Source organism: Oryctolagus cuniculus, chromosome 10 (genome assembly GCF_051225735.1).
Source record: "Oryctolagus cuniculus isolate XC-2025 breed Fujian yellow rabbit chromosome 10, ASM5122573v1, whole genome shotgun sequence".
NCBI classification, from domain to species: Eukaryota; Metazoa; Chordata; class Mammalia; order Lagomorpha; family Leporidae; genus Oryctolagus; species Oryctolagus cuniculus.
Genome location: NC_142876.1, coordinates 19,605,623 through 19,627,317, shown reverse-complemented (window position 1 = coordinate 19,627,317; position 21,695 = coordinate 19,605,623). Strand labels below are relative to the sequence as shown.

General features: G+C 47.5%; 1 protein-coding gene and 1 long non-coding RNA gene across 8 annotated transcripts in view; one reads left to right on the top strand and one right to left on the bottom strand.

The window, feature by feature from the left end:
- The window catches only part of LOC100354357 (O-acyltransferase like protein), a 57,466-nt gene that overhangs the window by 584 nt on the left and 35,187 nt on the right, over window positions 1-21,695 (top strand). For both annotated transcript variants that reach the window (XM_051851882.3, XM_089305052.1), the window contains exons 2-4: window positions 12,971-13,110; window positions 14,695-14,773; window positions 19,964-20,105. In XM_051851882.3, the coding sequence (XP_051707842.3) occupies window positions 12,971-13,110; window positions 14,695-14,773; window positions 19,964-20,105 (361 nt within the window). The remainder of the gene's footprint in view (window positions 1-12,970; window positions 13,111-14,694; window positions 14,774-19,963; window positions 20,106-21,695) is intronic.
- Window positions 1-21,695, bottom strand: part of LOC149123699 (uncharacterized) — a 45,064-nt gene that overhangs the window by 20,507 nt on the left and 2,862 nt on the right. For 3 of the 6 annotated variants that reach the window (XR_016213951.1, XR_016213949.1, XR_016213948.1), the window contains exon 2: window positions 10,663-13,197. This is a non-coding gene — a long non-coding RNA (uncharacterized LOC149123699). Of the gene's footprint in view, window positions 1-3; window positions 2,633-10,662; window positions 13,198-15,326; window positions 15,653-21,695 lie in introns of those variants that run through there. The other 3 variants (XR_016213952.1, XR_016213953.1, XR_016213950.1) reach the window with 3 other exon arrangements.

Below are 21,695 nucleotides of genomic sequence, written 5' to 3'. Positions count from 1 at the left end.
AGTGGGTTTCTCTGGCCCATTGGGTAGGTGGACACAAGGCGGGCCGAGGTTCATGCTTGAAACGTGTTAGATTTTGCCGAATTAAAAAACACAGAACCAAACAGGGAAGACAAGACGTGCCTTAGTTTACAAAGTACGCCAGCAATCTGGGGCGGGGGAGGAATTTTGACTGCAGATCTGTCCGTTTAGCTGGAAGCAATCTTTGTGGACCAATGTCTTAAAAGATGAGAACTGTTTGTAAATTGTGCAATGCTGTTTAGCATTGCTGACACGGGTAACATTTCACTGCTGTAGGAGCTACCTTGGTTTATTTCTGTTTCTAAACATTTAGTCTGCCTTCGGTAATGAGTTGCTTCATTATGCAGGGAAAACTTTTGCCATGCGTGCTGGATGGGGAATTCTAAGGCGTGCTTGCTAAATGTGCTGGCTTGAGCAGGAAGAAGCGAGACTGTAGGCCACCTTCTGCATGCGAGATGGAGGCCTCCGTGCGGCCCCGGTTTGTTTTGTTACTTTTCCAACATTATTCTTCCAACTAAGGGCACATCCAGCTTTCCTGTATGCAGTGGGCAGGAAGTCGGATTTGTTTTCAGTGGGGCAACCTCTCCTTCAGGAGAAAGATTCATTGTTGATGCTAATGGGAAACCACTCACAAGGAGATGTAAACACTCACTCTTTCCAAAGCCAGATCGACTGACGTGGCAGTTTCCATTTCCATTTCGAGTGCATGACTAGTTTATTTTGTGTTGAAGAGCACTTACTCATGCAATATATACCAAATTGCTCATATTGGTCATGTAGTATATACCATCGAGGTAAATCAAAGTTTGATCTAATAGTAGTTCACAGCGGCATATGAACTCAAGCAATTATTTACCATTTTCCACTGGATTAATGTCCTAGTATTTAATAAAATGGGGGGTTAAACAGAAATCCATTTGATTCAATACCCTTCTTTAAGTCACATGTTGGAATTGATTATGTTTTGCTGATATTATGATATTATGATACTGATAGGGAACATTCGCACAAGCTCTGGCCTACTAAGTGAGCCAAGAGAATCCAGAAGGTGCAATGACTCGTGTGTATTTCTGGTGGCGAGGTGGTGTCACTTACTGTCCTTGTGCGTCACCACCGAGCAAAAGCTGTACAAGTTACCATGGTCACGCACCAATCATGTTCCTTCTTTAAGTTAAAAATTTCCAAGCTATTTCAAAAGGGAGTTATGTGATAGGCATAAGTGAGATTGTTTTAACCGATTTCATTCTAATGTACCAGAAAATACGTGGCACTGTGGCCTTGACATTTTGCCCGAGATTTCTGAAGCACAGCGTGTGGTTCTGACCTTGGTTCTCATTATTGTTTTCCTGACTGCCATGCGGATCAAAGAATCAGAGTCAGTGCTCCGTGAGTACTTCTACAGGGCAGGCTCCGATGCCAGCCCTGGGCGGGAGCCGTCCCTTGCAGCCCCCAGCCCCCCAGCCTCAGATATGGCTAACAGTCATTATCACCTCTATCAATGAGGAAACTGAGCTACAGAGATGTCAAGTGTCCTGCCTGCAGTGAGTGGCAGAGATAGAGGACATGGGCTCCAATCCTGACAGTGGAGTCTGCACATTAGGTCATTGGCTAGAAGGACCAACAAGGGCAACACACACCAGCAATATGTAGAGCGATATGTATCAACATAGAGGGGCCACACAGAAATTAAAAAAAAGAACCACCCCAGCACTGCAAGGAGATGCCACACAGCAGCTAAGCCATACGTGCTCATGAAGGTTCTCGTTTGCTATAGGCCTGCAGTATGTTGAGAAACAGAAGTTTGGAAGGAAACCTCCCACTCAGCCTAGGGGCTGAACTTACTTTCAAGCTGGGTGATGAGAACACAGGCATTTGTTTCCCCTGTGTACCTTTTAACTTACACACTGCATTTACTAGGACATTTTAAAGTGCCATTTCCAATCCCAAAGCCCAGTGCTGGTAAGGGGCATAGGCTCTCAGGTCCTGGGATAACGGGCAGGGGGCTGAGGAATGAGGCGGAGAGAGGGCCCCTGAAACCCCTGCAGGGATGTTGGGCCTTCCAGAACAGGCCAGAGACTGCTCATCAGACTCATTCTGGCAGCAGTCAGGTGGGTTCAGTGTGGGGAAGAATACTGCAGGAGTGCTAATTCTAAAACAAGACCTCCTATTGCCCTTTCTACCATCCTCTGACCACTGGTTTTCCAGTAGATAACACACCCACTGCCTTACTGGGAACAAAATCCACCCAACACTCTCGGGTGCTTTGATTCTGCCGCCCTCTCAGGTCTTGGGGACTTAGGAGGCTGACTCAATTTTGTGTACAACAGAATTAGAACATAAGCTGGTTCTGGTAAGAAGAATTTCTTTGAAATCCATGCATAGCAGAATCTTCAAAAAGTTCATGGCAAATGCATATGATAAAAACCATACCTAGGTTTCATTTTTTTTTTTTTGCACCAAAATCAACTTGTCTCTTAATTCCTTTTTTTCTACCACCATTTTGAAGTGCTATATATATTTTTTTGCCCCTATTTTCTGCCCAAGCCTTCATGCACGTGTTCCAGTGTTCTGGTGCCTTTGCTTCCGGTTTTGTTACTGTTGCAAACTCCGTCATCTGTGGAAATACATATTCAGTAAATCTCTTACGCACAAAACTAAGATGGCTGACATCCAGCTTCCTGATTAACGAGTTTTCTCCCCTTCAGTTGTCTTCCTCCTGGACCACTACAGCGTTAGCTGTCTTCTTCCTTAACACTCACCTATTTCCAACTCCTAGACAAACCCATCCGTGACGCCCTGTGCTGATGATCGGGCCTCTCTCTCCTTCCCTCTAGACTTGGCCCCTGGAACCTTCCTCTTAGCAGCACTCTGCTCCTTTCTTTCTTACACTTTCCTTGTAACCTGGTCAGGTTTTTCCAACAACATGTGGAACTGTCCATATGGTGTTAGATAGGCTGTCCCGAGGCCTGGGGTCTCATGCAGTCTGAGCCAGCAACTGTGTGACCTTGCCCAAGTCACGTCACCTTTCTCGACAAGTGTACTCACTTGTGTTTTCTCAATTCTAAACATTGATGGCAAAATTTTTTACAAGTCTGATTCCTAGGCCTAGCAGTGTGCAACAGCTGGTCTGTGCTGACATGAGAGAGCCAGTTGTTAAGATTGTCAAGCCAATTGTTCAACAGTTATCGTTAATGGCTAAGTCATACATATCTACAATTAAGGACAAAAGTAATATTCAAAAAATAGTAAAATCTAGTAGTATGATAAACTATTTTTTTTTTTTTGACAGGCAGAGTGGACAATGAGAGAGAGAAAGACAGAGAGAAAGGTCTTCCTTTGCCGTTGGTTCACCCTCCAATGGCCGCTGCGGCCGGTGCATCACGCTGATCCGATGGCAGGAGCCAGGTACTTATCCTGGTCTCCCATGGGGTGCAGGGCCCAAGCACTTGGGCCATCCTCCACTGCACTCCCTGGCCACAGCAGAGAGCTGGCCTGGAAGAGGGGCAACCGGGACAGAATCCGGTGCTCCGACCAGGACTAGAACCCGGTGTGCCGGCGCCGCAAGGCGGAGGATTAGCCTAGTGAGCTGCGGCGCCGGCGTAGTATGATAAACTATTATCAGTGCCCTTGCAGCTATTATGTCCCTGGGTCTCTATGGTCAGCGTTATGGTATGCTACTGCCCAGGGCCTTCTAACTTCCCCCCAGCAGGCAGCCACAGTGGGAAGGCACCACCAAGGAGGTTCCCAACCACTCGATTCATTTGTTGGCCTTCTAGACTTAAAGTCATGATGGAGAAATGGTGAAGAATGTACATGTAGCATGAAGGAAGTGCAGGATCTGTAACTACGCTATGAACAGCACAGAAAGATGAGGAAATATTCCAGCACTCAGACGGCCATCTGAGTCAGCAAGAGTTGCTCACGTATGGAATCAGTGAAATTGTGGCGTACATCTTGTTTCACAGCCTTATTACTCCTTCAGATAAACAAAAGTATCAACCAAAATTCATGTCAGCACCATACCATGGATTGGCTAGGGACAGCAGGCTCGCAAACAGTGAAAGGATTCTGTGAGAATCAACTAGCTACATGTGCAGTTTGTACTAAGGAATATTCTAGATTTCATTGTTATTTTTAATTTGTATTATGGGCTGAATTGTGCTTTCCTCAAATTCAGAGGTTGAGGTCCTAACCCCAATATCTCAGAATATGATTGTATTTGGAAACATAAGCGATCTTTAAAAAGCTTATAAAAATGTATTATGAAAAGACTATGCATAGATTTAAAATTGCTGCACCAAAATAAATTTATCTTTTAATTCCCCCCCCAACTCTTTGGGGTCCACACATAGGATTTTTAAAAGAGATAAACATCAAAGACAACGGCAGACCAGTATCCCTGATGAACACATATATGAACGTTTTCAGTGAAGTCTTAGTAAATCAAATCCAACAGCACATCAAAAAGATTATTCACCATGATCCTGTGGGATTTACCCTGGGGACACAGGGATATTTCAACATATACAAATCAATAACATAATCCATCATATCAACAGAATTAAGGATAAAAGCTTTGGCATCATCTCAATAGCTACAGAAAAAGCTGAAAAAAATCCAACCTCCTTTCATGATAAAAACCCTGAACAAATTAGGTCTAAAAGAGTCATACATCAACATAATCAAAGGCCATATATGACAAACCCACAGAAAAGATCATATTCAACGGGGGAAGCCAAAGCATTTCCTCTAAGATCTGGAATCAGACAAGGATATGCAACTCTCACTGCTCTCATTCAGTGCACTCCAGAAGTGTTAGCCAGAGCAGTTAGGCAAGAGAAAGAAAGAAAAGGCATACAAATAGGAAGGGACAAAGTCAAATTATTCCTATTTGCACAGATATGATTCTATTAAAAAAAAAAAAAAAACCTAGAGAATCTATCAAAAAGACTAGAACTGAAACTCAGTTGTAGAATACAAAATCACCATGTACAAGTCAGTAGCATTTTTACACACCAATGAACAAGAAATAAGAGCAATTCCATTCACAATCTAAGGGTACCTAACAGTGTTCATGGAGAATCAAAAATATTTTGGTGCAAAAAACTTTTGAAATCCATGCATACTCTAGTCTATCAAAGAGCTCAATGGAAGATGTATTATGAAATAATTTTGCAAGGCTTTAAAATTTATACCCAAATAAGCTTATCTTTTAATTTGCTCTTCCCATAAACTTTTTGAAGTATCCTCATAGCTACAGATATATTGGAATAAATTTAACCAAAGATATGAAAGACCTCCACAGTGAAAGTTACAACACAGTAATAAGAGAAATTGAACAAGACACCAAAAGAAATGGAAAGAACTTCCATGTTCATGGATTAGAATATGCATTAAAATGCCCATTCTGCCCAAAGCTATTTAAAGATTCAGTGCAGTCCCTATTAAAATATCAATGACATAATTCACAGAACTAGAACAAACAATCCTAAAATTCATATGGACACTTAAAAGACCTCCCAACAGCCAAAGCAATCTTGTGCTAAAAAGAACAAAGCTAAAGGTACCATAGTATCAGATTTCAAGACATATTACGGCGCTATTTTAACCAAAACAGCATGGTCCTGGAATAAAAACAAGACACACAGACCTATGTAGACATCAATCTATGAATCCATAGCCAAATGAGTTTCAACAAAGCTACCAAACACGCACTGGACAAAGGACACTCTTCAATAAGCAGGACTAGGAAAACAGTGCAGAAGATTCAAATTTGCAACAGTGCCCTGCTTCTCACCCTATACACAAAGTCAACTAAAAATTGATCAAAATCTAAACACAAGACCCGAGACTATGAGAAGAAAACATAGGTTTAACAAAGACATTAGCATAAGTGATTTTTTTTGGACAGGACCCCCAAAGCACAGGCAACAAAAGTAAGACAGGACAACGGGATTTTATCAAACCAAGAAGCTCTGCACAGCAAAGAGAACAGAGTGAAAAGACATTGGACAGAATGGGAGGAAATATTTATGAACAATTCAACTGAAAAAGGAGGAATATCCAGAGTATGTAAGGAGTTTAACAACAAAAACCAGAAAACAAAAAACTCCATGAAAAAGCAATCTGGTTTATTGGCAGGGAGAATCTGAATAGATATTTCACAAAAGAAATACAAATGGCTAATAAATATATGAGGAAATGTGCAAGTATCATTTATCACCACGAAAACGCAGATCAGAACAATGAGATTATCTCACTCCAATTAAAATGGCTTTTATCAAAAATCCAAAAAAAAAAAAAAAACCACACTGGCAAGGATACACAGAAAAGATAATGTTTATACACTCTTGGTGGGAATGTAAAAGCTAAAAGTAGATCTACTGTATGAGCTAGCTACCTCACTTCTGGGTGTGTGGTCAAAGGAAGTGCAATCAGCGTTTTACAGAGATGCCGCACGCCCATGTTTGTTGCAGTGCTATTCACAATAGTTCAGACACGAATCAACTTCAGTGTCCATTGACAGATGAATGGATAAAGCAAACATGGTAGGTATACACGAAGAAATATTCTCCAGCTGTAGAAAGGATGAAATTCTTACATTCACAGCAAAGTGAATAGAATTAAGTGTTGCGAACACAGACAAAAAGCATGCTGCTTCCCAAATGTGGAAGTTTAAATAAGTTAACCTGAATTCATTTTTTTAAAAAATGATTTCATTACTTATTTGAAAAGCAGAGACAGATCTTCTATCTGCTGGTTCATTCTTCAAATGACGGTAATAGCTAGGTCTAGGCAGGCCATAGCCCTCCTGGTGTCCCACAGGGTGGCAGGGGCCCAAACACTGGGGTCACCTTCAGCTGCCTTCCCAGGCATATGAGCAGGAAGCTGGATGAGAAGTGGCACAGCCAGGACTCAGACAGACACTCTGATATGGGATGCAGGCATCAGAAGCCGCAGCCTAACCTGCTGTGCCACATCAGCCCTAGATCTGAATTTAGAATGAAGCTTACCAGATGCAGGAAGAGTTTTGGGCCGTGGGTACCAAACCACAGAAACCATGGGTGCTACTGTTCCATAGCCCAGTGGGGCAACTCTGGTTCACAGTAACTTTTCATACTCAATTAACTGGATGAGAGGACCTAGTAGGCTCTAAGCATAAATTAGGAAATAGATATGCAAATTGCCTGGTTTGATCAGTGTACACTGTCTACATGCATTGAAATATTATATCATGCCCTATAAAAAGGTACAGGTATTGCATATTAATCTCACATGCAAAGATACAATTAAGCCAAAAGGAGATGAGTAGGAGAGGCCCTAGCCCAGTGGCTGGTGCTGTTCTAGGAGGAGAGTAGGACAAACATGCACAGTGGGAGACCACTTGATGACGCAGCAAGAAGACAGCCACTTTGAAGCCAAGGAGAGACCTCGGAAGAAACCAACCCTGCCGACAGCCTGGTTTGGCACAGAACAGCTTCCAGACCCCGGAGAAAACAAATTCCTGTTGTTTAAGTCTGCAGTACTTTGCTACAGAAACTCTAAGAAACTAACACAGTATGCCGCATTTTCATATCTATAATATATAATACCCCCTTGGAAGATTGCATAGGTTGAATTTTGTCTTCCCCAAAAGATACACTGAAACCTTACTCCCCGGTTCCTGCAGATCTGACGTTATCTGGAAATAGAGACCAGCTAAGGGCAGCCCTAATCCAGCGACTTCTGCAAGGGAGATTTGGATCCAGGCACAGGGAAACACCAGACCACAGAGGAGGCTGAGATTGGAGCGACGCCCTGTAAGCCCAGCACTGCTGGCAGCCACCAGGAGCCGAGAGGCACAGGAGGATCCAGTCCTGCCGAGCCCTCGCTTTCAGGTGTCCAGCCTCCAGGACCACTCATGGAGCGTGGAAGACAGCCCTGGGAAATGCGTACAGACTTGCTATGCTGTCACAAACCGCTCTAGAAACACGGCGAGCACTGAGCAGCTGGAATGGAAGGATAACAAGTTCATCAGTCTCGGGTAGGCCCTGGGCCTCTTCTCCCGAGAGGTAGCGGGCCCACACAGCCATTTCTGAGGTCCAGCCTGGCCTGTTCCTAACACTGGGCAGGCCAGGCCTCACGGGGAACCCTCCTTGCGTGGACTTTTAACTTTACCCCATGTATCGTGACTCCCTGGTTTCTCAGGATTTGAGTCTTCCGGCACCTTCTTCCTCCAGGACATAATAGCGGGAGATTAGCAGTGGCCTCTGGTCAAGAGGCCTGCAGAGCTTCTCACTTCCGGTCTTCTCCGATCTCCTCAATACCTTGAATTCCCTAAGCAGCTACTTTCGCTCCCAGGCTTTCTCAGCCCTTCACGCCCCGGAGCCCACCCGGAGCCCACCAGGCCTGGGCCAGGTCAAAGCGCAATCAGGAGCTGAGGAAAGAATTTCCGGTCTTTCGCCTGAGCAGTCATGGCCTCCCAGGGTCTGCACTAGCAGGAAGCTGGGGTCACAAGAGAGGGCCAGGTGTTGAAGCCAAGGCATCTCAAAGTGGAACACAGAATCCCCAGCCAGTGGCTGAGCCTCTAGCTGACCACCTGGCTGGCGTCTATTTTGACTGTGACCCGTCACAAGAGGCTGGGTGTGGAGTTTTCCACTCACATCATATCAGAGCTCCAACAATTAAGATTTTGGAGCCTTGGGGATGCTGGATTTGGGGACTAAGGGTGCTCAACTTGTCATGATGGGGAGAGCAAAGGCTCCACCAGGGACCAAGGACTGTGCCAGCCGTGGAATGTCCCCCGCAGACTGCCGCCTCTGGGGGTGTCACTCGGGACTCTTGGCTCTCATTCCAGGAGATGAGCCCTGGTTATTGTGGGCTTTTGGGGAGGGAGTCATCAGATGCGAATTATCTGTCTCACCCAACTCATTTAAAAAAATAAATATGAAGCAAACCAGTACCACCCATGTTCAGGCTGTGTGTGTAAGGTGTATATGAAGCAAATCAATTTCATGTTTAGTACTGGGTCCCGTCCCCAAGATAGCTCATCTTGCATATGCAAATATCCCAAAATCCAAAGAAGAAAAAAAAAGCCAAACAATTATGGCTCCAAGCATTCTGGATATGGGATACTCTAACTTGACTTTTGGCGTCTGAATGTAGCCCATTTCCCATCTGGCTATCAGACTGCAGGGCGTTTCATTCAGGGCCCACTCCTCCACTGGTCCTGGCGTTAGGGACAGAAGGGATGCTCAAGCCAGGAAAGTCTCTGACCAGAGAGTAAGTACCGTGGGCTCCCTCACACATCTGGGGTCACCGGAGACCAGACCTCCATGCTTTAGTGGGATCAACTATGGTCCCCAAAATATAGGCACATCCTCATTCCTGGAACCTGTGACTGATAACCCGAGACTGGAAGAGCATCTCTGCAGGTGTAAGGCAAGGGTCTTAGATGGGAGACTCCCCTGGGTGCTCCGGGGGTGGGAGCTATATCCAGCCACATCCTTGTCCTTGAATATCTTGCACGTGCTCTCTCACACACAGACTGCCCACAGACACAGGGACTGGAGTGGCCACAAAGCAAGGGAGGCCAGCAGCCCCCCAAGCTGACAGAGGTAAGGAACCCACCCCCCTTAGAGCCTCCAGGGGCCCAGTCATGCTCACACCTTCACTCTTGTTTCAGCGACACAGAGGTTTCAAACATGGCAAAAACCACACTTCTGTTCTTTCAAGCCACCAAGGGCATGGCCATCTGCTGCAGCAGCCACAGAAGTGCACACACCTGTGGTTGTTCTGCAACCCGCCCCCCCCCAAGATCAACCGTGGAGCAGGCCCACGCAGCCTGCCCGAGGAACTAGCCTGTGACACTGGGAACACGTTCAGACCTCTTCCTGGGCCCTTTGAGGCAGCAGTCTACCTATACGCCCTGTATCAACTACTATGCAACTCCAGTTCTTAAGGACCCGCGGTCTAACGCGGGATCTGGTAGGTGCCTGGTAAACACTGGCTGTTCATGCTGAAGATGACTTCCTGCAGGGTTTGCTTCTGGCCTCGCATTCCAGAAGCTTCTGCTCTCTTCATGGTGTAAGAGCATCAGACTATAAAATTTAAGACAGTTGATGATTGTCTTTCCTTCCTCCAAACCCAGAAATTAATCACCTGTGCACTTTAATAGTCACTCGTCATCAACACCACACGACAAAGAAAACCTGCCTGCCAATTAGCCCAGGATGAAAACAACTTGTTTTCAATCTTCTGAAAATGAAAACTTGGAGCAACTGCCGTGTGATTTGAAGTAGCAGGTGCGATGCATCACTAGGCTAGTCTATTCCTTCCTCCTGTGGCAATCACGAGGTACTTTTTGGTTTATTTGGATGGTACCTGCACCCTAGCTTCTTCTGAAAAAAGAGGAAAGATTTATTTGAAAGGCAGAGTTACAGAGAGAGAGAGAGACAGAGATGAGGGTGGAAAAGGGCACCCTTGTCCATTGGAGTTGATATCCAGAAAGTAAATGCAATTTTTGCATGCACACACAAACTCAGCTAAAAACCCACAAATGCAAACAGTTTATATAAAGCAACACAGCAATTGGAAAGAAACATGAACTCAACCTTCTCAGATGAAGAACTGGGTGTCCCCGTCTGTCCGCCCCTCAGGTCTTACCTAAGGGGGAAGACAAGCTCAGTATCGACACTGCTCTTGTTTCTGTTTCCTTCAACTCTTGCAGCTCCAGATTCTTCAACTTTCATCTGGAGAGCCTCGGCTGTCCGTGAGTGGTGGAGAGGGAACTCCCAGCATCCTCTAGTCTGTTTATGCGTCCAGTTGTGTTGTTGCTTTGCTGATAGGGAGGATTTCGTACCATTGTGGAACTGGATCTTGGGCATAGGAATTTAGTTTTTTCAAAGTTTCAATTCAACAGCTGTTCATGACATTAAGACATGCCCTTCCTCCTCTGTGGGAGACAGGGAGGTACACGATGAAGAGGGCAACGCACCTTTCAGTGGACACCTGGAGCTTTTCCTGGGGAGACGGTCCTTCAGGTTAGACTCGGGATGACGCGTGCATTGCCAGGCAGGTGGGGAATGGGGACAGCTCAGGCAGCAAGACACACAGGCCCCGGCCCAGCGCAGTCCTGCGGCGGAGCGGAGAAGTGAGCGTGGCTTGGGCAGAAGAGGCTGCTGGGACAAGCCTGAGCACCAAGGCCCTTTTAGGCCATGCTCAGGAGTCTGGACTCCATCGGAACCGTCAGAGCAATCGACCCTGGCTGCGTGTTAGAATCACCTGGGAAATTCTGAAAAGCTGGTCCTGCCTAACTCCCCCTCCCCGACCAACTAAGTCATCTTTTGTGAGGGTGGAGCAAAAAGCCTCAGGTGATTCCTAGGCCCTCCAGGGCAGAGTCAGAGCTCCAGATAAGGGATCTACAAAGTTCCTATCTGAAGTCAGTGAACCCGAGGCTACTGCAAAAGGCTCATGGACGTCCACAGTGACTCTGGGGGTGAGGCTCGGATAGGCGCCACGGGCACAAGCTACAAGCCAGTCTTTGACAACCACAGGCCACGGTGGCCCTGAGCACGAGGTCCCAGCGCCAGCCAAGGCAGCTGTGTCAGGCAGTGCTCTTTGGCGTGCTGTGCCCCTCTTCCAGGCAGTCAGGGCTGGCCAGGGATCCTGGGCCCTTGTCCAGTCACCCCTGCCCTCTGCCCTTTGCCCCCAAGCTGGTGGATAACGGTCTCAGTGCCACTACTTTAAAGCAATTAGGGGGAACAACCCCCCCTACAAGAGGGACAGCGTTACTGGTAAAGCAGCAAATGGCATTGCTGGTGACCATGGCACGCTGGTCTTTCTGTCCTACACCCAGGACCTCTGCACACCTCTTAGATTCCTGAGCAGGTGCCATGCTGGGTGTCCTGGGCGTCCACACTGCCCTCAGCACACTCCACCTCACAGAGCGAACAGGGGTGCAGAGGCCAAGGTCACAATATGAAAATCCCCAAGGAACAGATATGTAAGACAATGACAATGGATTGGACCAGTCTGAGTACTCTGAAGCACAGTCATGGGAGCAGACGGCTCAAGGAGTTCAAAGAAGTACAACCAATACAACCAATACAACCAAAGAGATGAGGGAGGGCCAGACGCTTAGCCGAGCGGTGGGACACACAGCCAAGAGGGCCTGGCCAGGACCAGGCGGGGGTGCTGTGCACTGCTCCGATGGTAATTAATAAATCCATCCATCCATCCATCAGTAAATAACTCTGCAATGTAAGGTCCCACAAAACCAGATACAAATTTTTTATTTAAAGACACCAGTATTTTTCCCCCTAGATACACATGGAGACAAAGAAAAGTTACCAAGTTGTAGTTATATCTCTTCACTCCCCAGGAAACATCTTAACCAATAACTCTCTTGCAGTAACTATTGACAGCCATGGGATAGCATGAGGGAGTTCACTGCTGTTTCCCTGGTGGTCAGGGAGAATGGGGATGCAAAACACAGACATGGAGAGTAGATTCTCAGCAGATCTTTTTCTCTCTCTTTTAAAAAAATATTTATTTGGGAGGCAGAGAGGGGGAGAAAGAGAGTGCTTCCATCTGACGGTTCACTTCTGAAATGCCTACAGTGTCTAGATCCGGGCTTGGCCAAAGCCAGAAGCTAGGAACTCGGTGCAGGTTTTCCATACGGGCGGCAGGAACCCAATCACTTGAGCCATCCCCGCTGCCTCCCAGGGCCCGTATTAGGAAGCTGGAGTCAGAAGTTGGAGCCAGGCATTGAACCCAGGTATTCTGATATGGGTTGTGGGCATTTTAACTGGTGCTTTAACCTCTAGGCTGGACATTGGTCCCTCTCTCCTTTTTTCAGTCACATACATGTGATAGGTTTATAGGTTTACATATGGAGCTGAGTACCTGTAGGTTCCTTTGAATGTGACACGCTGACGCTCATGTTGCCAACTTCTTTTGCTTTGAAATTCAGTGTATGACTCCGTGGGGAAGCTTGGGAGCAACGTTCTTAATGGAAACCTCGACAGGCTGGGGTCCTACAGCGAGTGCCTCTCCACCCGTGCCCCGACGGGCAGCTTCCAAGGGCAGTACTGCAAACTTCACATGCTGCAGGTGAGCCCAAGCACCCACGCGCTCGCACTCGGAGGACACCTCCACGCCATGGCACGGCATCCAAGACCACTGCACACACTGCCTTTCCTGATGACAAAACAAAACAAAAATCAGACACAAAAAGATTAGGATGTTTTGCAAAAAGTTAAAATGAAATTTTACATTAGCAGAAACTCGCTCAGCGCCTGAGTGTGGGACATTACACAAGACCCTTGTCCACAAACCACATAGGCCTGAGATATTCTTCTTATGGGGTAAGCCCTCTCAACGACCTTCATGGGGAATCCAAGGTCAAATGCTGGGAGGCAACTCTGCTAGCATGATTCTGTCCACGCTCCTTGGGTGCGTTGGGTGGCTTTCTTCTTCCTTCTTGGGCTCAGCTGTTACTAGGGTAGAGTGGAGACTCTCCACCACTTGGGTTTTGAGTTTTCTCTCCGTTCCCCTCCTCCTCCCCCAAAGCCCTAGGCTGGCCCCTTGCTGCCAAGACATCACATCATGCTTGGTACAGGGTGGATCACCCTGAGGACCTTGGAACACACTTCCAGACTCAGCATCAGTTGAGGGAGACAGCAGAGGGGGAGTGGACTTCCATTACCCATGAGCCTCTTCTCAGCAGCAGAGCTCCAAACAAGACTTTGAGGTCATCATAGCAGCTGGGCCCTAGCCTTTATGACTACACTGCTCGATCAGTGGTCCAAGGTTGCAGGGCCCACTATCTTCAAAGCAGGCTAATCCTTTTAGTGTTCAGAAAATAAACTGTGAAGGGCACAGTCCTTTGTAAAATACACAGATGGATTTTATGTGTGTCACATGACATTAAAGAAAATCACATTACTGGTAGGCTAACAACAATTGCATGAAACAACTCAATAAGAAGTCCAAGATCTCTGATATTAAAGCTATAAAATGATCTTGTAATGGTTAGCCATGGAGATGGGGAGAGTCATCCTGCCAAGGTCCTGGGTAATAACTGCTTGAGGGCTTCATTCATGTAGACAAATGTCATTTTCAAAGCAGATGAATGGTTTTGATATTGGAGAGAAAGGACTGGCTGACACAATCAAATTAGTTATGTATTTAAAAGAAGCATCTCAGAAATTCTCATTTATAATTTGATCTTTTGTTTATTGGAACAGACATTCTAATTATTAGCTTGATTTATTAGTAAGTTCCTTACTTGATACATTGTGTCCTGCTACCAAGTCATAGCAACTTGGCAATTATATTGAAAATTGTCAGAGAGTCAACTGCTAACGACCTGAAATATGGAAGAGAAATGAAATGAGGCAGATTTTCCCAAACTAGTGTCTGCTTTCAAAGTAACAAGCCACAGGATAGGCCTGGGGGTGTACTTTTATTTCCATTTGGGTACATGTGATGTTCCGGAAACTCACTTGAAGTGCTCTGTAATGGAAAATCCATGTCTTAAGAACCTAGAAAGCTTTTCTGCTTTCAACACCCTTCTCTGCCCTCTCCTGATGTGCTTAGTTTACGGACAGTACAGCAGTGTTGCTTAGCATATATGAACCTGTGCATACGCCGTGAACCCTGAAATTAAAGAGCATGCATGTTTGCGTTTCCCAGGATGGAGCTGACTACAGTGTGGGCGTGTGCGTCCCCAATTCCTGTGCTGAAGAGGACGTGACTATGATGTCACGACTGGGTAGGTACCGAATACCCAGCGAACGTGCGTCTCAGCACAAAGTCTGAAAACCCCCAATTCCTTAGAGCCAACAAAGGCGACTCCTTCTGGACTGAACCAACCTTTCACTCTGATCAAGCCAGCAGACTGGGAATAGTGGAGTTCTGTGGGGCTTGGGAGAGGAGGTGATAAGATAGCACTGGAGAGGGTAGGCAGGGCGAGACAGGGAATCAAGAAGGGGTACGAGCTGAGACTTTAATAACAGGAAGCCACTCGCAGCTGCCTAGACAGGCCTGAAGAAAGGCATGAGGGGGTCTGGTTTCCATATTGTGTGTTCTCTGCTGTGGCCCATTTGTGACAGTCTGTCTCCTGCCAAATCCAGAAGCCACTAGCACTAGACTTGTGGGACGCCATGTGTGGGAACAGCCTGTGGCCCTGGTGGTCACCTGCCAGCTGTGTGATCCGGGCAGGTCACCTGACCCCTCCACGTTTGACCCTTCCTCTGTACAGCAGGGCGGGGCTCTGACCTTCACCCTGGCTCCCACATCTGTACAGCCTGTGTATCACAGCTCACCTCAGCTATGCAGATGGAAGACATTTAAGTCCAGATGGGTTGACTTCCTCCAAGTCTTGCAAACTTTTCAAGCAAGAGCTTTAAAATTTCTGCCACTGGAGTCTTTTGTATTTATGCCAGGCCTCTAAACAAGAACCGATGTGACCCATTATTGCTTTCTGCATTAATATGTTGATAGTGCAGCTAGTGTTCAATGACCTTCAGTTGTCCTCTGAATTTATGATGATCCTTACAAAGCTGCTAGCCAAGTGTTTCACGTGTTGTTAAAAAAGACAAATTGCTATCAAAGTCAAATTTAAATTCTTGTTGGACAAGTCATAAATATCCTGGAAACAAAGATAAATTTTGCAGTTTTCATTAAATTAGCATTGCAAGTAAATAAGTAACTCCCTAAGTTTACTGATTTAATGGTCTTTAAGAGATTTATTAATTAGTCTAATTTTTCTGGCTATGCCAAATTTACCAGCCAGAGTCGATGTCAGAGTAACAGAGAATGTTAGCAACAATTGCTAAGGGGGGCATTTTGGCACAGCAGTTAACTTGCTGCTTGGGCCACCCAGGGCCCTTATTTGAGACCCTGGGTTTGAGTTCTGGCTCTGCTTCAGATCCAGCTTCCTGCTAATGTGCTTCCCGCGAGGCAGCAGGTAATAGTTCAAGTTCTTGGGTCTTTGCCACCCATGGGGGAGGCCTGGATTGGATTCTGAGCTCCCAACTTCAGCCTGGCCAAGCCCTGGCTGCTGTGGACATTTGGAGAGTGAACCAGCAAATGGAGGCTTCCTATTACACTGCCTTTCAAAGAAATAAAAATTTAAAGAGAAATAATTGCTACTGACACTAAGACATTTTGAGAAGGTAGTGTTTGGAGAAAAGCAAGGTGAAGGTTCTCTTTGGGGAACGGGAAGAAGGAAAGGGCATGGTCAGGGTGAGCTCAGTGGACCTGGGGAATTGTGTTAGTGGAATTTGGTCTTCGTGGCCAAGGTTATTTCTCTAGCTTCGGCACAAAGGCTGGGCTAGAAGTCAGGGCACCTTTGTCCAGGGGCAAAGAGCCCCATCTGGAGAAGATTTGTCAGCTATTCCTTAAGACTCTTTGATGCAGTTGCCAACATTCCCTCTACAGATGTGGGGACAGCCAGCTGAGCAACACCAGGCGGTAGCTGCTGGCACATCCTTGACTCCCCCAGAGCAGGAGAGACAGGAGGGACAGGCCAGGAAGAGACCATGTCTGCATCGCAGAGGGAGGGAGCGTGCCTTGGCAGCTCGGGACACACTGCTTGTGAACAAAGCTTTGGGTGAAACACTGCAAAGCTGTTGTCGTGGGCTGTTGCAACATTTCACCCACAGGATGGTACATGTTGGTGAGGTTGGGTCCTCTTGGAGGAACCGTTGGTTCTGTGCCTCTTTGCTAGTCCCCTGGTGCCCACCTACAGCCCTCGGTGCTCCCTGCTGGTGGATGGGTCGCTCTGGTCTCTGCCTCCCATAGTCTCTGTGGCCAGGCTTCCCTGTTATAAGGACACCATTCAGAGTGGATGCAGGGCACACTCTACCTTTGACTCATTCATCCCGAGTTGATGGTATTGGTAAAGGTTTTGTTTCTACCATATTCACATGGTCCAGGCCTTAGGTCTTGAAACTTTTTGAAGGGACTCAATTCGACCTAGAATATTACCTAGTCTACTTCCTTATGTGAGTTCTTTGAAATCCAACAGGGAGCAGGGAAGAGGGTGCCTCTCAGCCACTTAGCCCAGGGCCCTGCGTTGAGCGCCTCCTTGACAGATACTAGACAAATCCTCCTGAGTTCACAGTGCAGCCAGGGGCCCTGCCTGGACAGACACAACTCAAGAGCCAGAAAAGAAGGGGCTTGTTGGAACTGTCTGTTCGACACTGGTTGGCAAACTTTACCCAGACTCAACAGTAAATGGCTATCCTCAGAGACTCGCCATTGGAAATTTTGGAATATTTTAGGGTGATCACACAGAGAGGCAATGGGCGCTGAGCTGTTTAGCCCCAGTGTTTAATAGTCCTTCACAGTAAATCCTGAACTGCTCTCTTTCCACCTTCCTTTCCTGTAAGAATGGCGAGGCCCACCCAATAGAATAGTGGGGCTGCAGGCTTCCCCTCACAAGTCTCTCTTATGGGTTCACCAAGCCCTCAGGAAAAATATGGAGCTATCCTCACAGTAACTCCTTGAAAGAGGGATGTGAAGGGAGCCCAAAGCATTTCACCCAATACCGTTTCCTGTTCTCAATTTCCTTCAGAAAGTATTGAGCAGTCGCGTATCTGGTCTTTGCGGGACACATCACACATGTGTGCTGGGATCAAAGCACTTGGGAGTTATTCATTTCAGAAAACCAAAAGGGTAGTTAGTAAGAAAATATGCACACCTGGGTTACCAGGAAACACTGCCAGGGGATAAGGGCTTGATTTCACACTGTGTGCCAGGGACGATCCTAGAAACCAGGGCTGCTACGGAGAGAGGACAGGCGGGTATTGACAGAGAGCACCCAAGTGGGCGCCGTTAGCCAAGAGGTGGGAAACAGATAAAAGGTTTCCCATTTCCCTGTGTAGACCTGGAATCTGGCCCAGTGTAGACGTTAGGTAGGGAAGACAGAAATGAGCCGGTTTGAGAGGGGCCGAAGGAAAACAAAGCAGCCTTGGAAAGGAATGTTGTAGTCTCAGATGCAGCCCAGTACTTCAGCTACAAAGTCCTGCCCATCCCCAACAACGTCAGAGGTGACCCTAGGCTTCCCTCCAAGGAACACTCAGAGCTAAGTGGGCTACCCGGTAATAAAAGTGCCCAGAGCCAAGTGGGCTACCCGGTAATAAAAGCTTGGGAGGAATTTTACCTACTTCACACCCAGAAAACCCCCTGTCCAGGAGAGGACGGTGTGAGGAAGGAGAAGGCAGGAAGAACTGGGCCGTTCCCTTAGGAGCCCCAGCCTGCATACAGACTGCTCTCAGCCCTGTGCCGAGACACGTGTCCGCCTGGCCCGTCAGGTGTCAGGTGTCAGGTTCTTGCCATTAAACAAAGTAACCTTATCTACCCCCGTCTGAATGGCTGGGCACTCCCTCAGGTTCCGCCTGGAGAGGTGCCCGTCCGTTCTGAAGGGGTCCCTACCCCATTCAACCTCGCTACCTTGCTGCTCGCTCCTCTCCGTCTCATGCCTGATTCCTTTCTTGCGTGAAGACTGGAAACTCTATTCCAGCCACCTCCACAAAGATACTTGAGGTTGGTTGAGGGAAATGAATAACTTCTTTTTACTGACTTTGGGTGTGCTAGACAAGGCAGCCTGAGGGCCAACCAACACGTATTAAGCTCTTGCTATGGGTCAGGCACTGTACTGAGGGCTTCTCCACGATGGCATCATTTAGTTCTTGCAACAGAGAGCATTGCCAGGATCCTCACTCCACCAAGGGGGGAAACCAAGGCAGAGAGCAGGTAACGTGCCCACAGCCTCATGGCAAGATGGAAGCCCAGATTCCCACACCGAAGAACCTGTACTCCTACACTGTGATCTGAGGTTAATTTTCCTTTTCTGTAAAACAAGGGGAATAGTTCTGTGCAGGCTGTTGAAGGCCTAGAAATAAAGAACAAAATAAAGAAAAAAATCTCACATGGAACAGGTGCTTATGTTACTCAGAGCTGGCACTACGGCTTTAGGAAGCCACAGTGGCACCATCCTTTGCTGGGGTTTGGAAGCTTCTGGTCCTGGTGCGCACCACGTGCTCGCCCGTGAGCTGCACAGGCTCCTGGGAACTCAGACGTCAGTTCTGGGCTCCTGCCTGGATTTGCCGGGTCGGAAGCTTGCAGGGAGGGGAGGCAGAGAGCAACCCCTTTAACAGGCCATCAGGTGACTTTGAGGCTCACCAAAGCTCGTGACAGCCGCCCTTGTGTCACCAGCAAGAGCCTCACAAGGCATTTCTCCCAGCGACTCACAGCCTACATCCTAAGTTGATGCTTTGTAGCGTCAGTTCAACCGGAAACTTTGGTTGGATTGTGGGTGTTCATCGTGTTCTTCCATTGCATTTATCGTCATCGTCGGGGGGACCTGCGCACGAGCAGACGTGAGTTGGCCACGGTGCACGTTCAGGCTTGTTGTTTGCAGAGCCAGGCGCTCTGTGAGAGTCCGGGCAGGCTGAGAATTCAGGAGACGTGATCCACTTCCGGCCAGGCTGAGAGTTCCCAGTTCAGCATCCTCGCGTGCTCCTCCCTGCCGCGTCTGTGAATCAGATACACTCCTCACTCTGGACCCACAGGGAATTGGTCCAGGATCTCCAGTGGGCCCCCAAATCCATGGGTGCACATCCCTCATACAAAATGGCACAGTTTCCCTACAATCTAAGCATTGCCCCCGAGTACCTTAAATCCTCACCAGATTACTTACACCTAAGAAATGTAAGGGGCTGATAAACTGTGTTGTTTGGGGAATAATGACAAGGAGAAAAAGTCAGGACGTGCTCAGTTCAGGGTTGGAGCCCCTAGACACAGAGGGCTGACCATGTAGTAAAAGCCCCCTGCCCTCTCTAATATTAAGGTTTTATTCTGGAATAACAGAAATGAATGCACTTGGAGACATACGCAGCCTTATTGCAATATCAAGTATTAATGGAATCTTTTTTTTCTCTCTCTCTCTCGGTAGATATTTTAAGATTCAGAAACACATCGTTTCTGGCCCCTTCCCTCTCTCTGTTTACAACAAATCCTTCCTCCTCGCCTGGTGGCGGTGTGGCCAGATGTGCTGCTGGCAAGTTCCCCCTGGACCTGTTCGCTGCCGTGTGTCTGTAAGTACAGGCACCCGAGGTGCCCGGGTGGGATGCTGGCTGTGGAGGCTGGTGCAGCAAGTCCCTCTCCCAGCTGCACCCAGCCCGGTATTTTCATTCACTGGCTGAGGCTGGTCATGCTGCCCGACTGTACCACATTGCATGCCCTCCCACATTCGTATGCTGAAACCGCACCCCCAACGGGCTGATATTAGGGGGCAGGATCCTTGGGAGATGATCAGGTGACATAAAAGGGACCCCAGAAGGCTCCCTAGCCCCTTCCACCATGAGGAAACTGGCCCCAAGGCTCCGAAGTGGGCTCTCACAACAGCGTCTCTGCCGGCGCTTTGATCTTGGACTTCCTCGCCTCTGATTTCTGTGGCTTATCAGCTGCTTGAACTACAGTATTTTGTTACAGAAGCTGGGATTAACTAGACACAGGGAGATCACATTGACCCACCAACAAGGCAATGCAAAGGGCTCAGGGCGTGGCCAGCCCTGTGGCGTAGTAGGCCAAAGCAAAGCCTGCATCCCATATGGGTGCTGGTTTGAGTCCTGGCTGCTCCACAAACCATCCAGCTCTCTGCCATGCCCTGGGAAAGGAAAAGATGGCCCAAGTGTTTGGGCCTGTGAACCAGTGTGGGGGACCCAGAAGAAGCCCCTGGCTCCTGCCTTCGAATCAGCTCAGCCCCAGCCCTTGTGGCCATTTGAGGAGTGAACCAGCAAATGGAACACCTCTCCCTCTCTCTCTTTCTCTCTGTTTGTAATACAATCTTAAAGAAAAACAAACAAACAACAACAACAAAAAAAACAGTGTTCAAGAAGGAAGCCAGCCACACCAATTGGGATTGGGGTTCAGGAACTTGTTGTCCCTAAATATTCCTGTTCCTCAAGTCCTGTGACCACCCAAGAACTGCCTGTACTTGAGGCTCTGCGTCTCCCACAGGGCTGCAGCTGGTTCACTTCCCAAACAGGCCACAGAGGCCAGAGCCGGGTGCTTCCCAGGTCATAGCAGAGAGCTGGATTGGAAGTGGAGCAGCGGGACTCAAACTGGCGCCCGTATGGAATGCCAGTGCTGCAGGCTTTATCCGCTACACCACAGTGCTGGCCCTACCATGCCTCTTGATTGCACCAAGAGGCCACATCGAGCCAGGGCCATCCACCTCCTGGATTGGTGTAAGCACACTCTGTGTTAGCTCCAGGACAAAACTGCATAACGGCACTGGTATCGCATGTATGCCTGTCTCCAGGGGTGTGTGACTGCATTAGATATGAGATATAGGGGTCCTTAGTCACATCACTTGTGAACAATGTCTTGTTTTGGTTGCTCTTTATTTATGTATTTCTTACAGTTATAATATGGAATCAAGTGAAATAATTTCCTTTGTAATTTTTTTCATGATTTTTATTCCCAGAACATCATTTACCACTAATAAAATTATTAAATATAGGTTGTTATTTGAAAGGCAGAGAGAGAGAGAGACAGAGGGAGGGAGAGGGAAAGGGAGAGGGAGGTAAAGAGAGAGAGAGGGAGGGAAAGAGAGAGAGAGGGAGGGAAAGAGAGATCTGTCATCCACTGGTTCACTTTCCAAATGCCTGCAACAGCCAGGG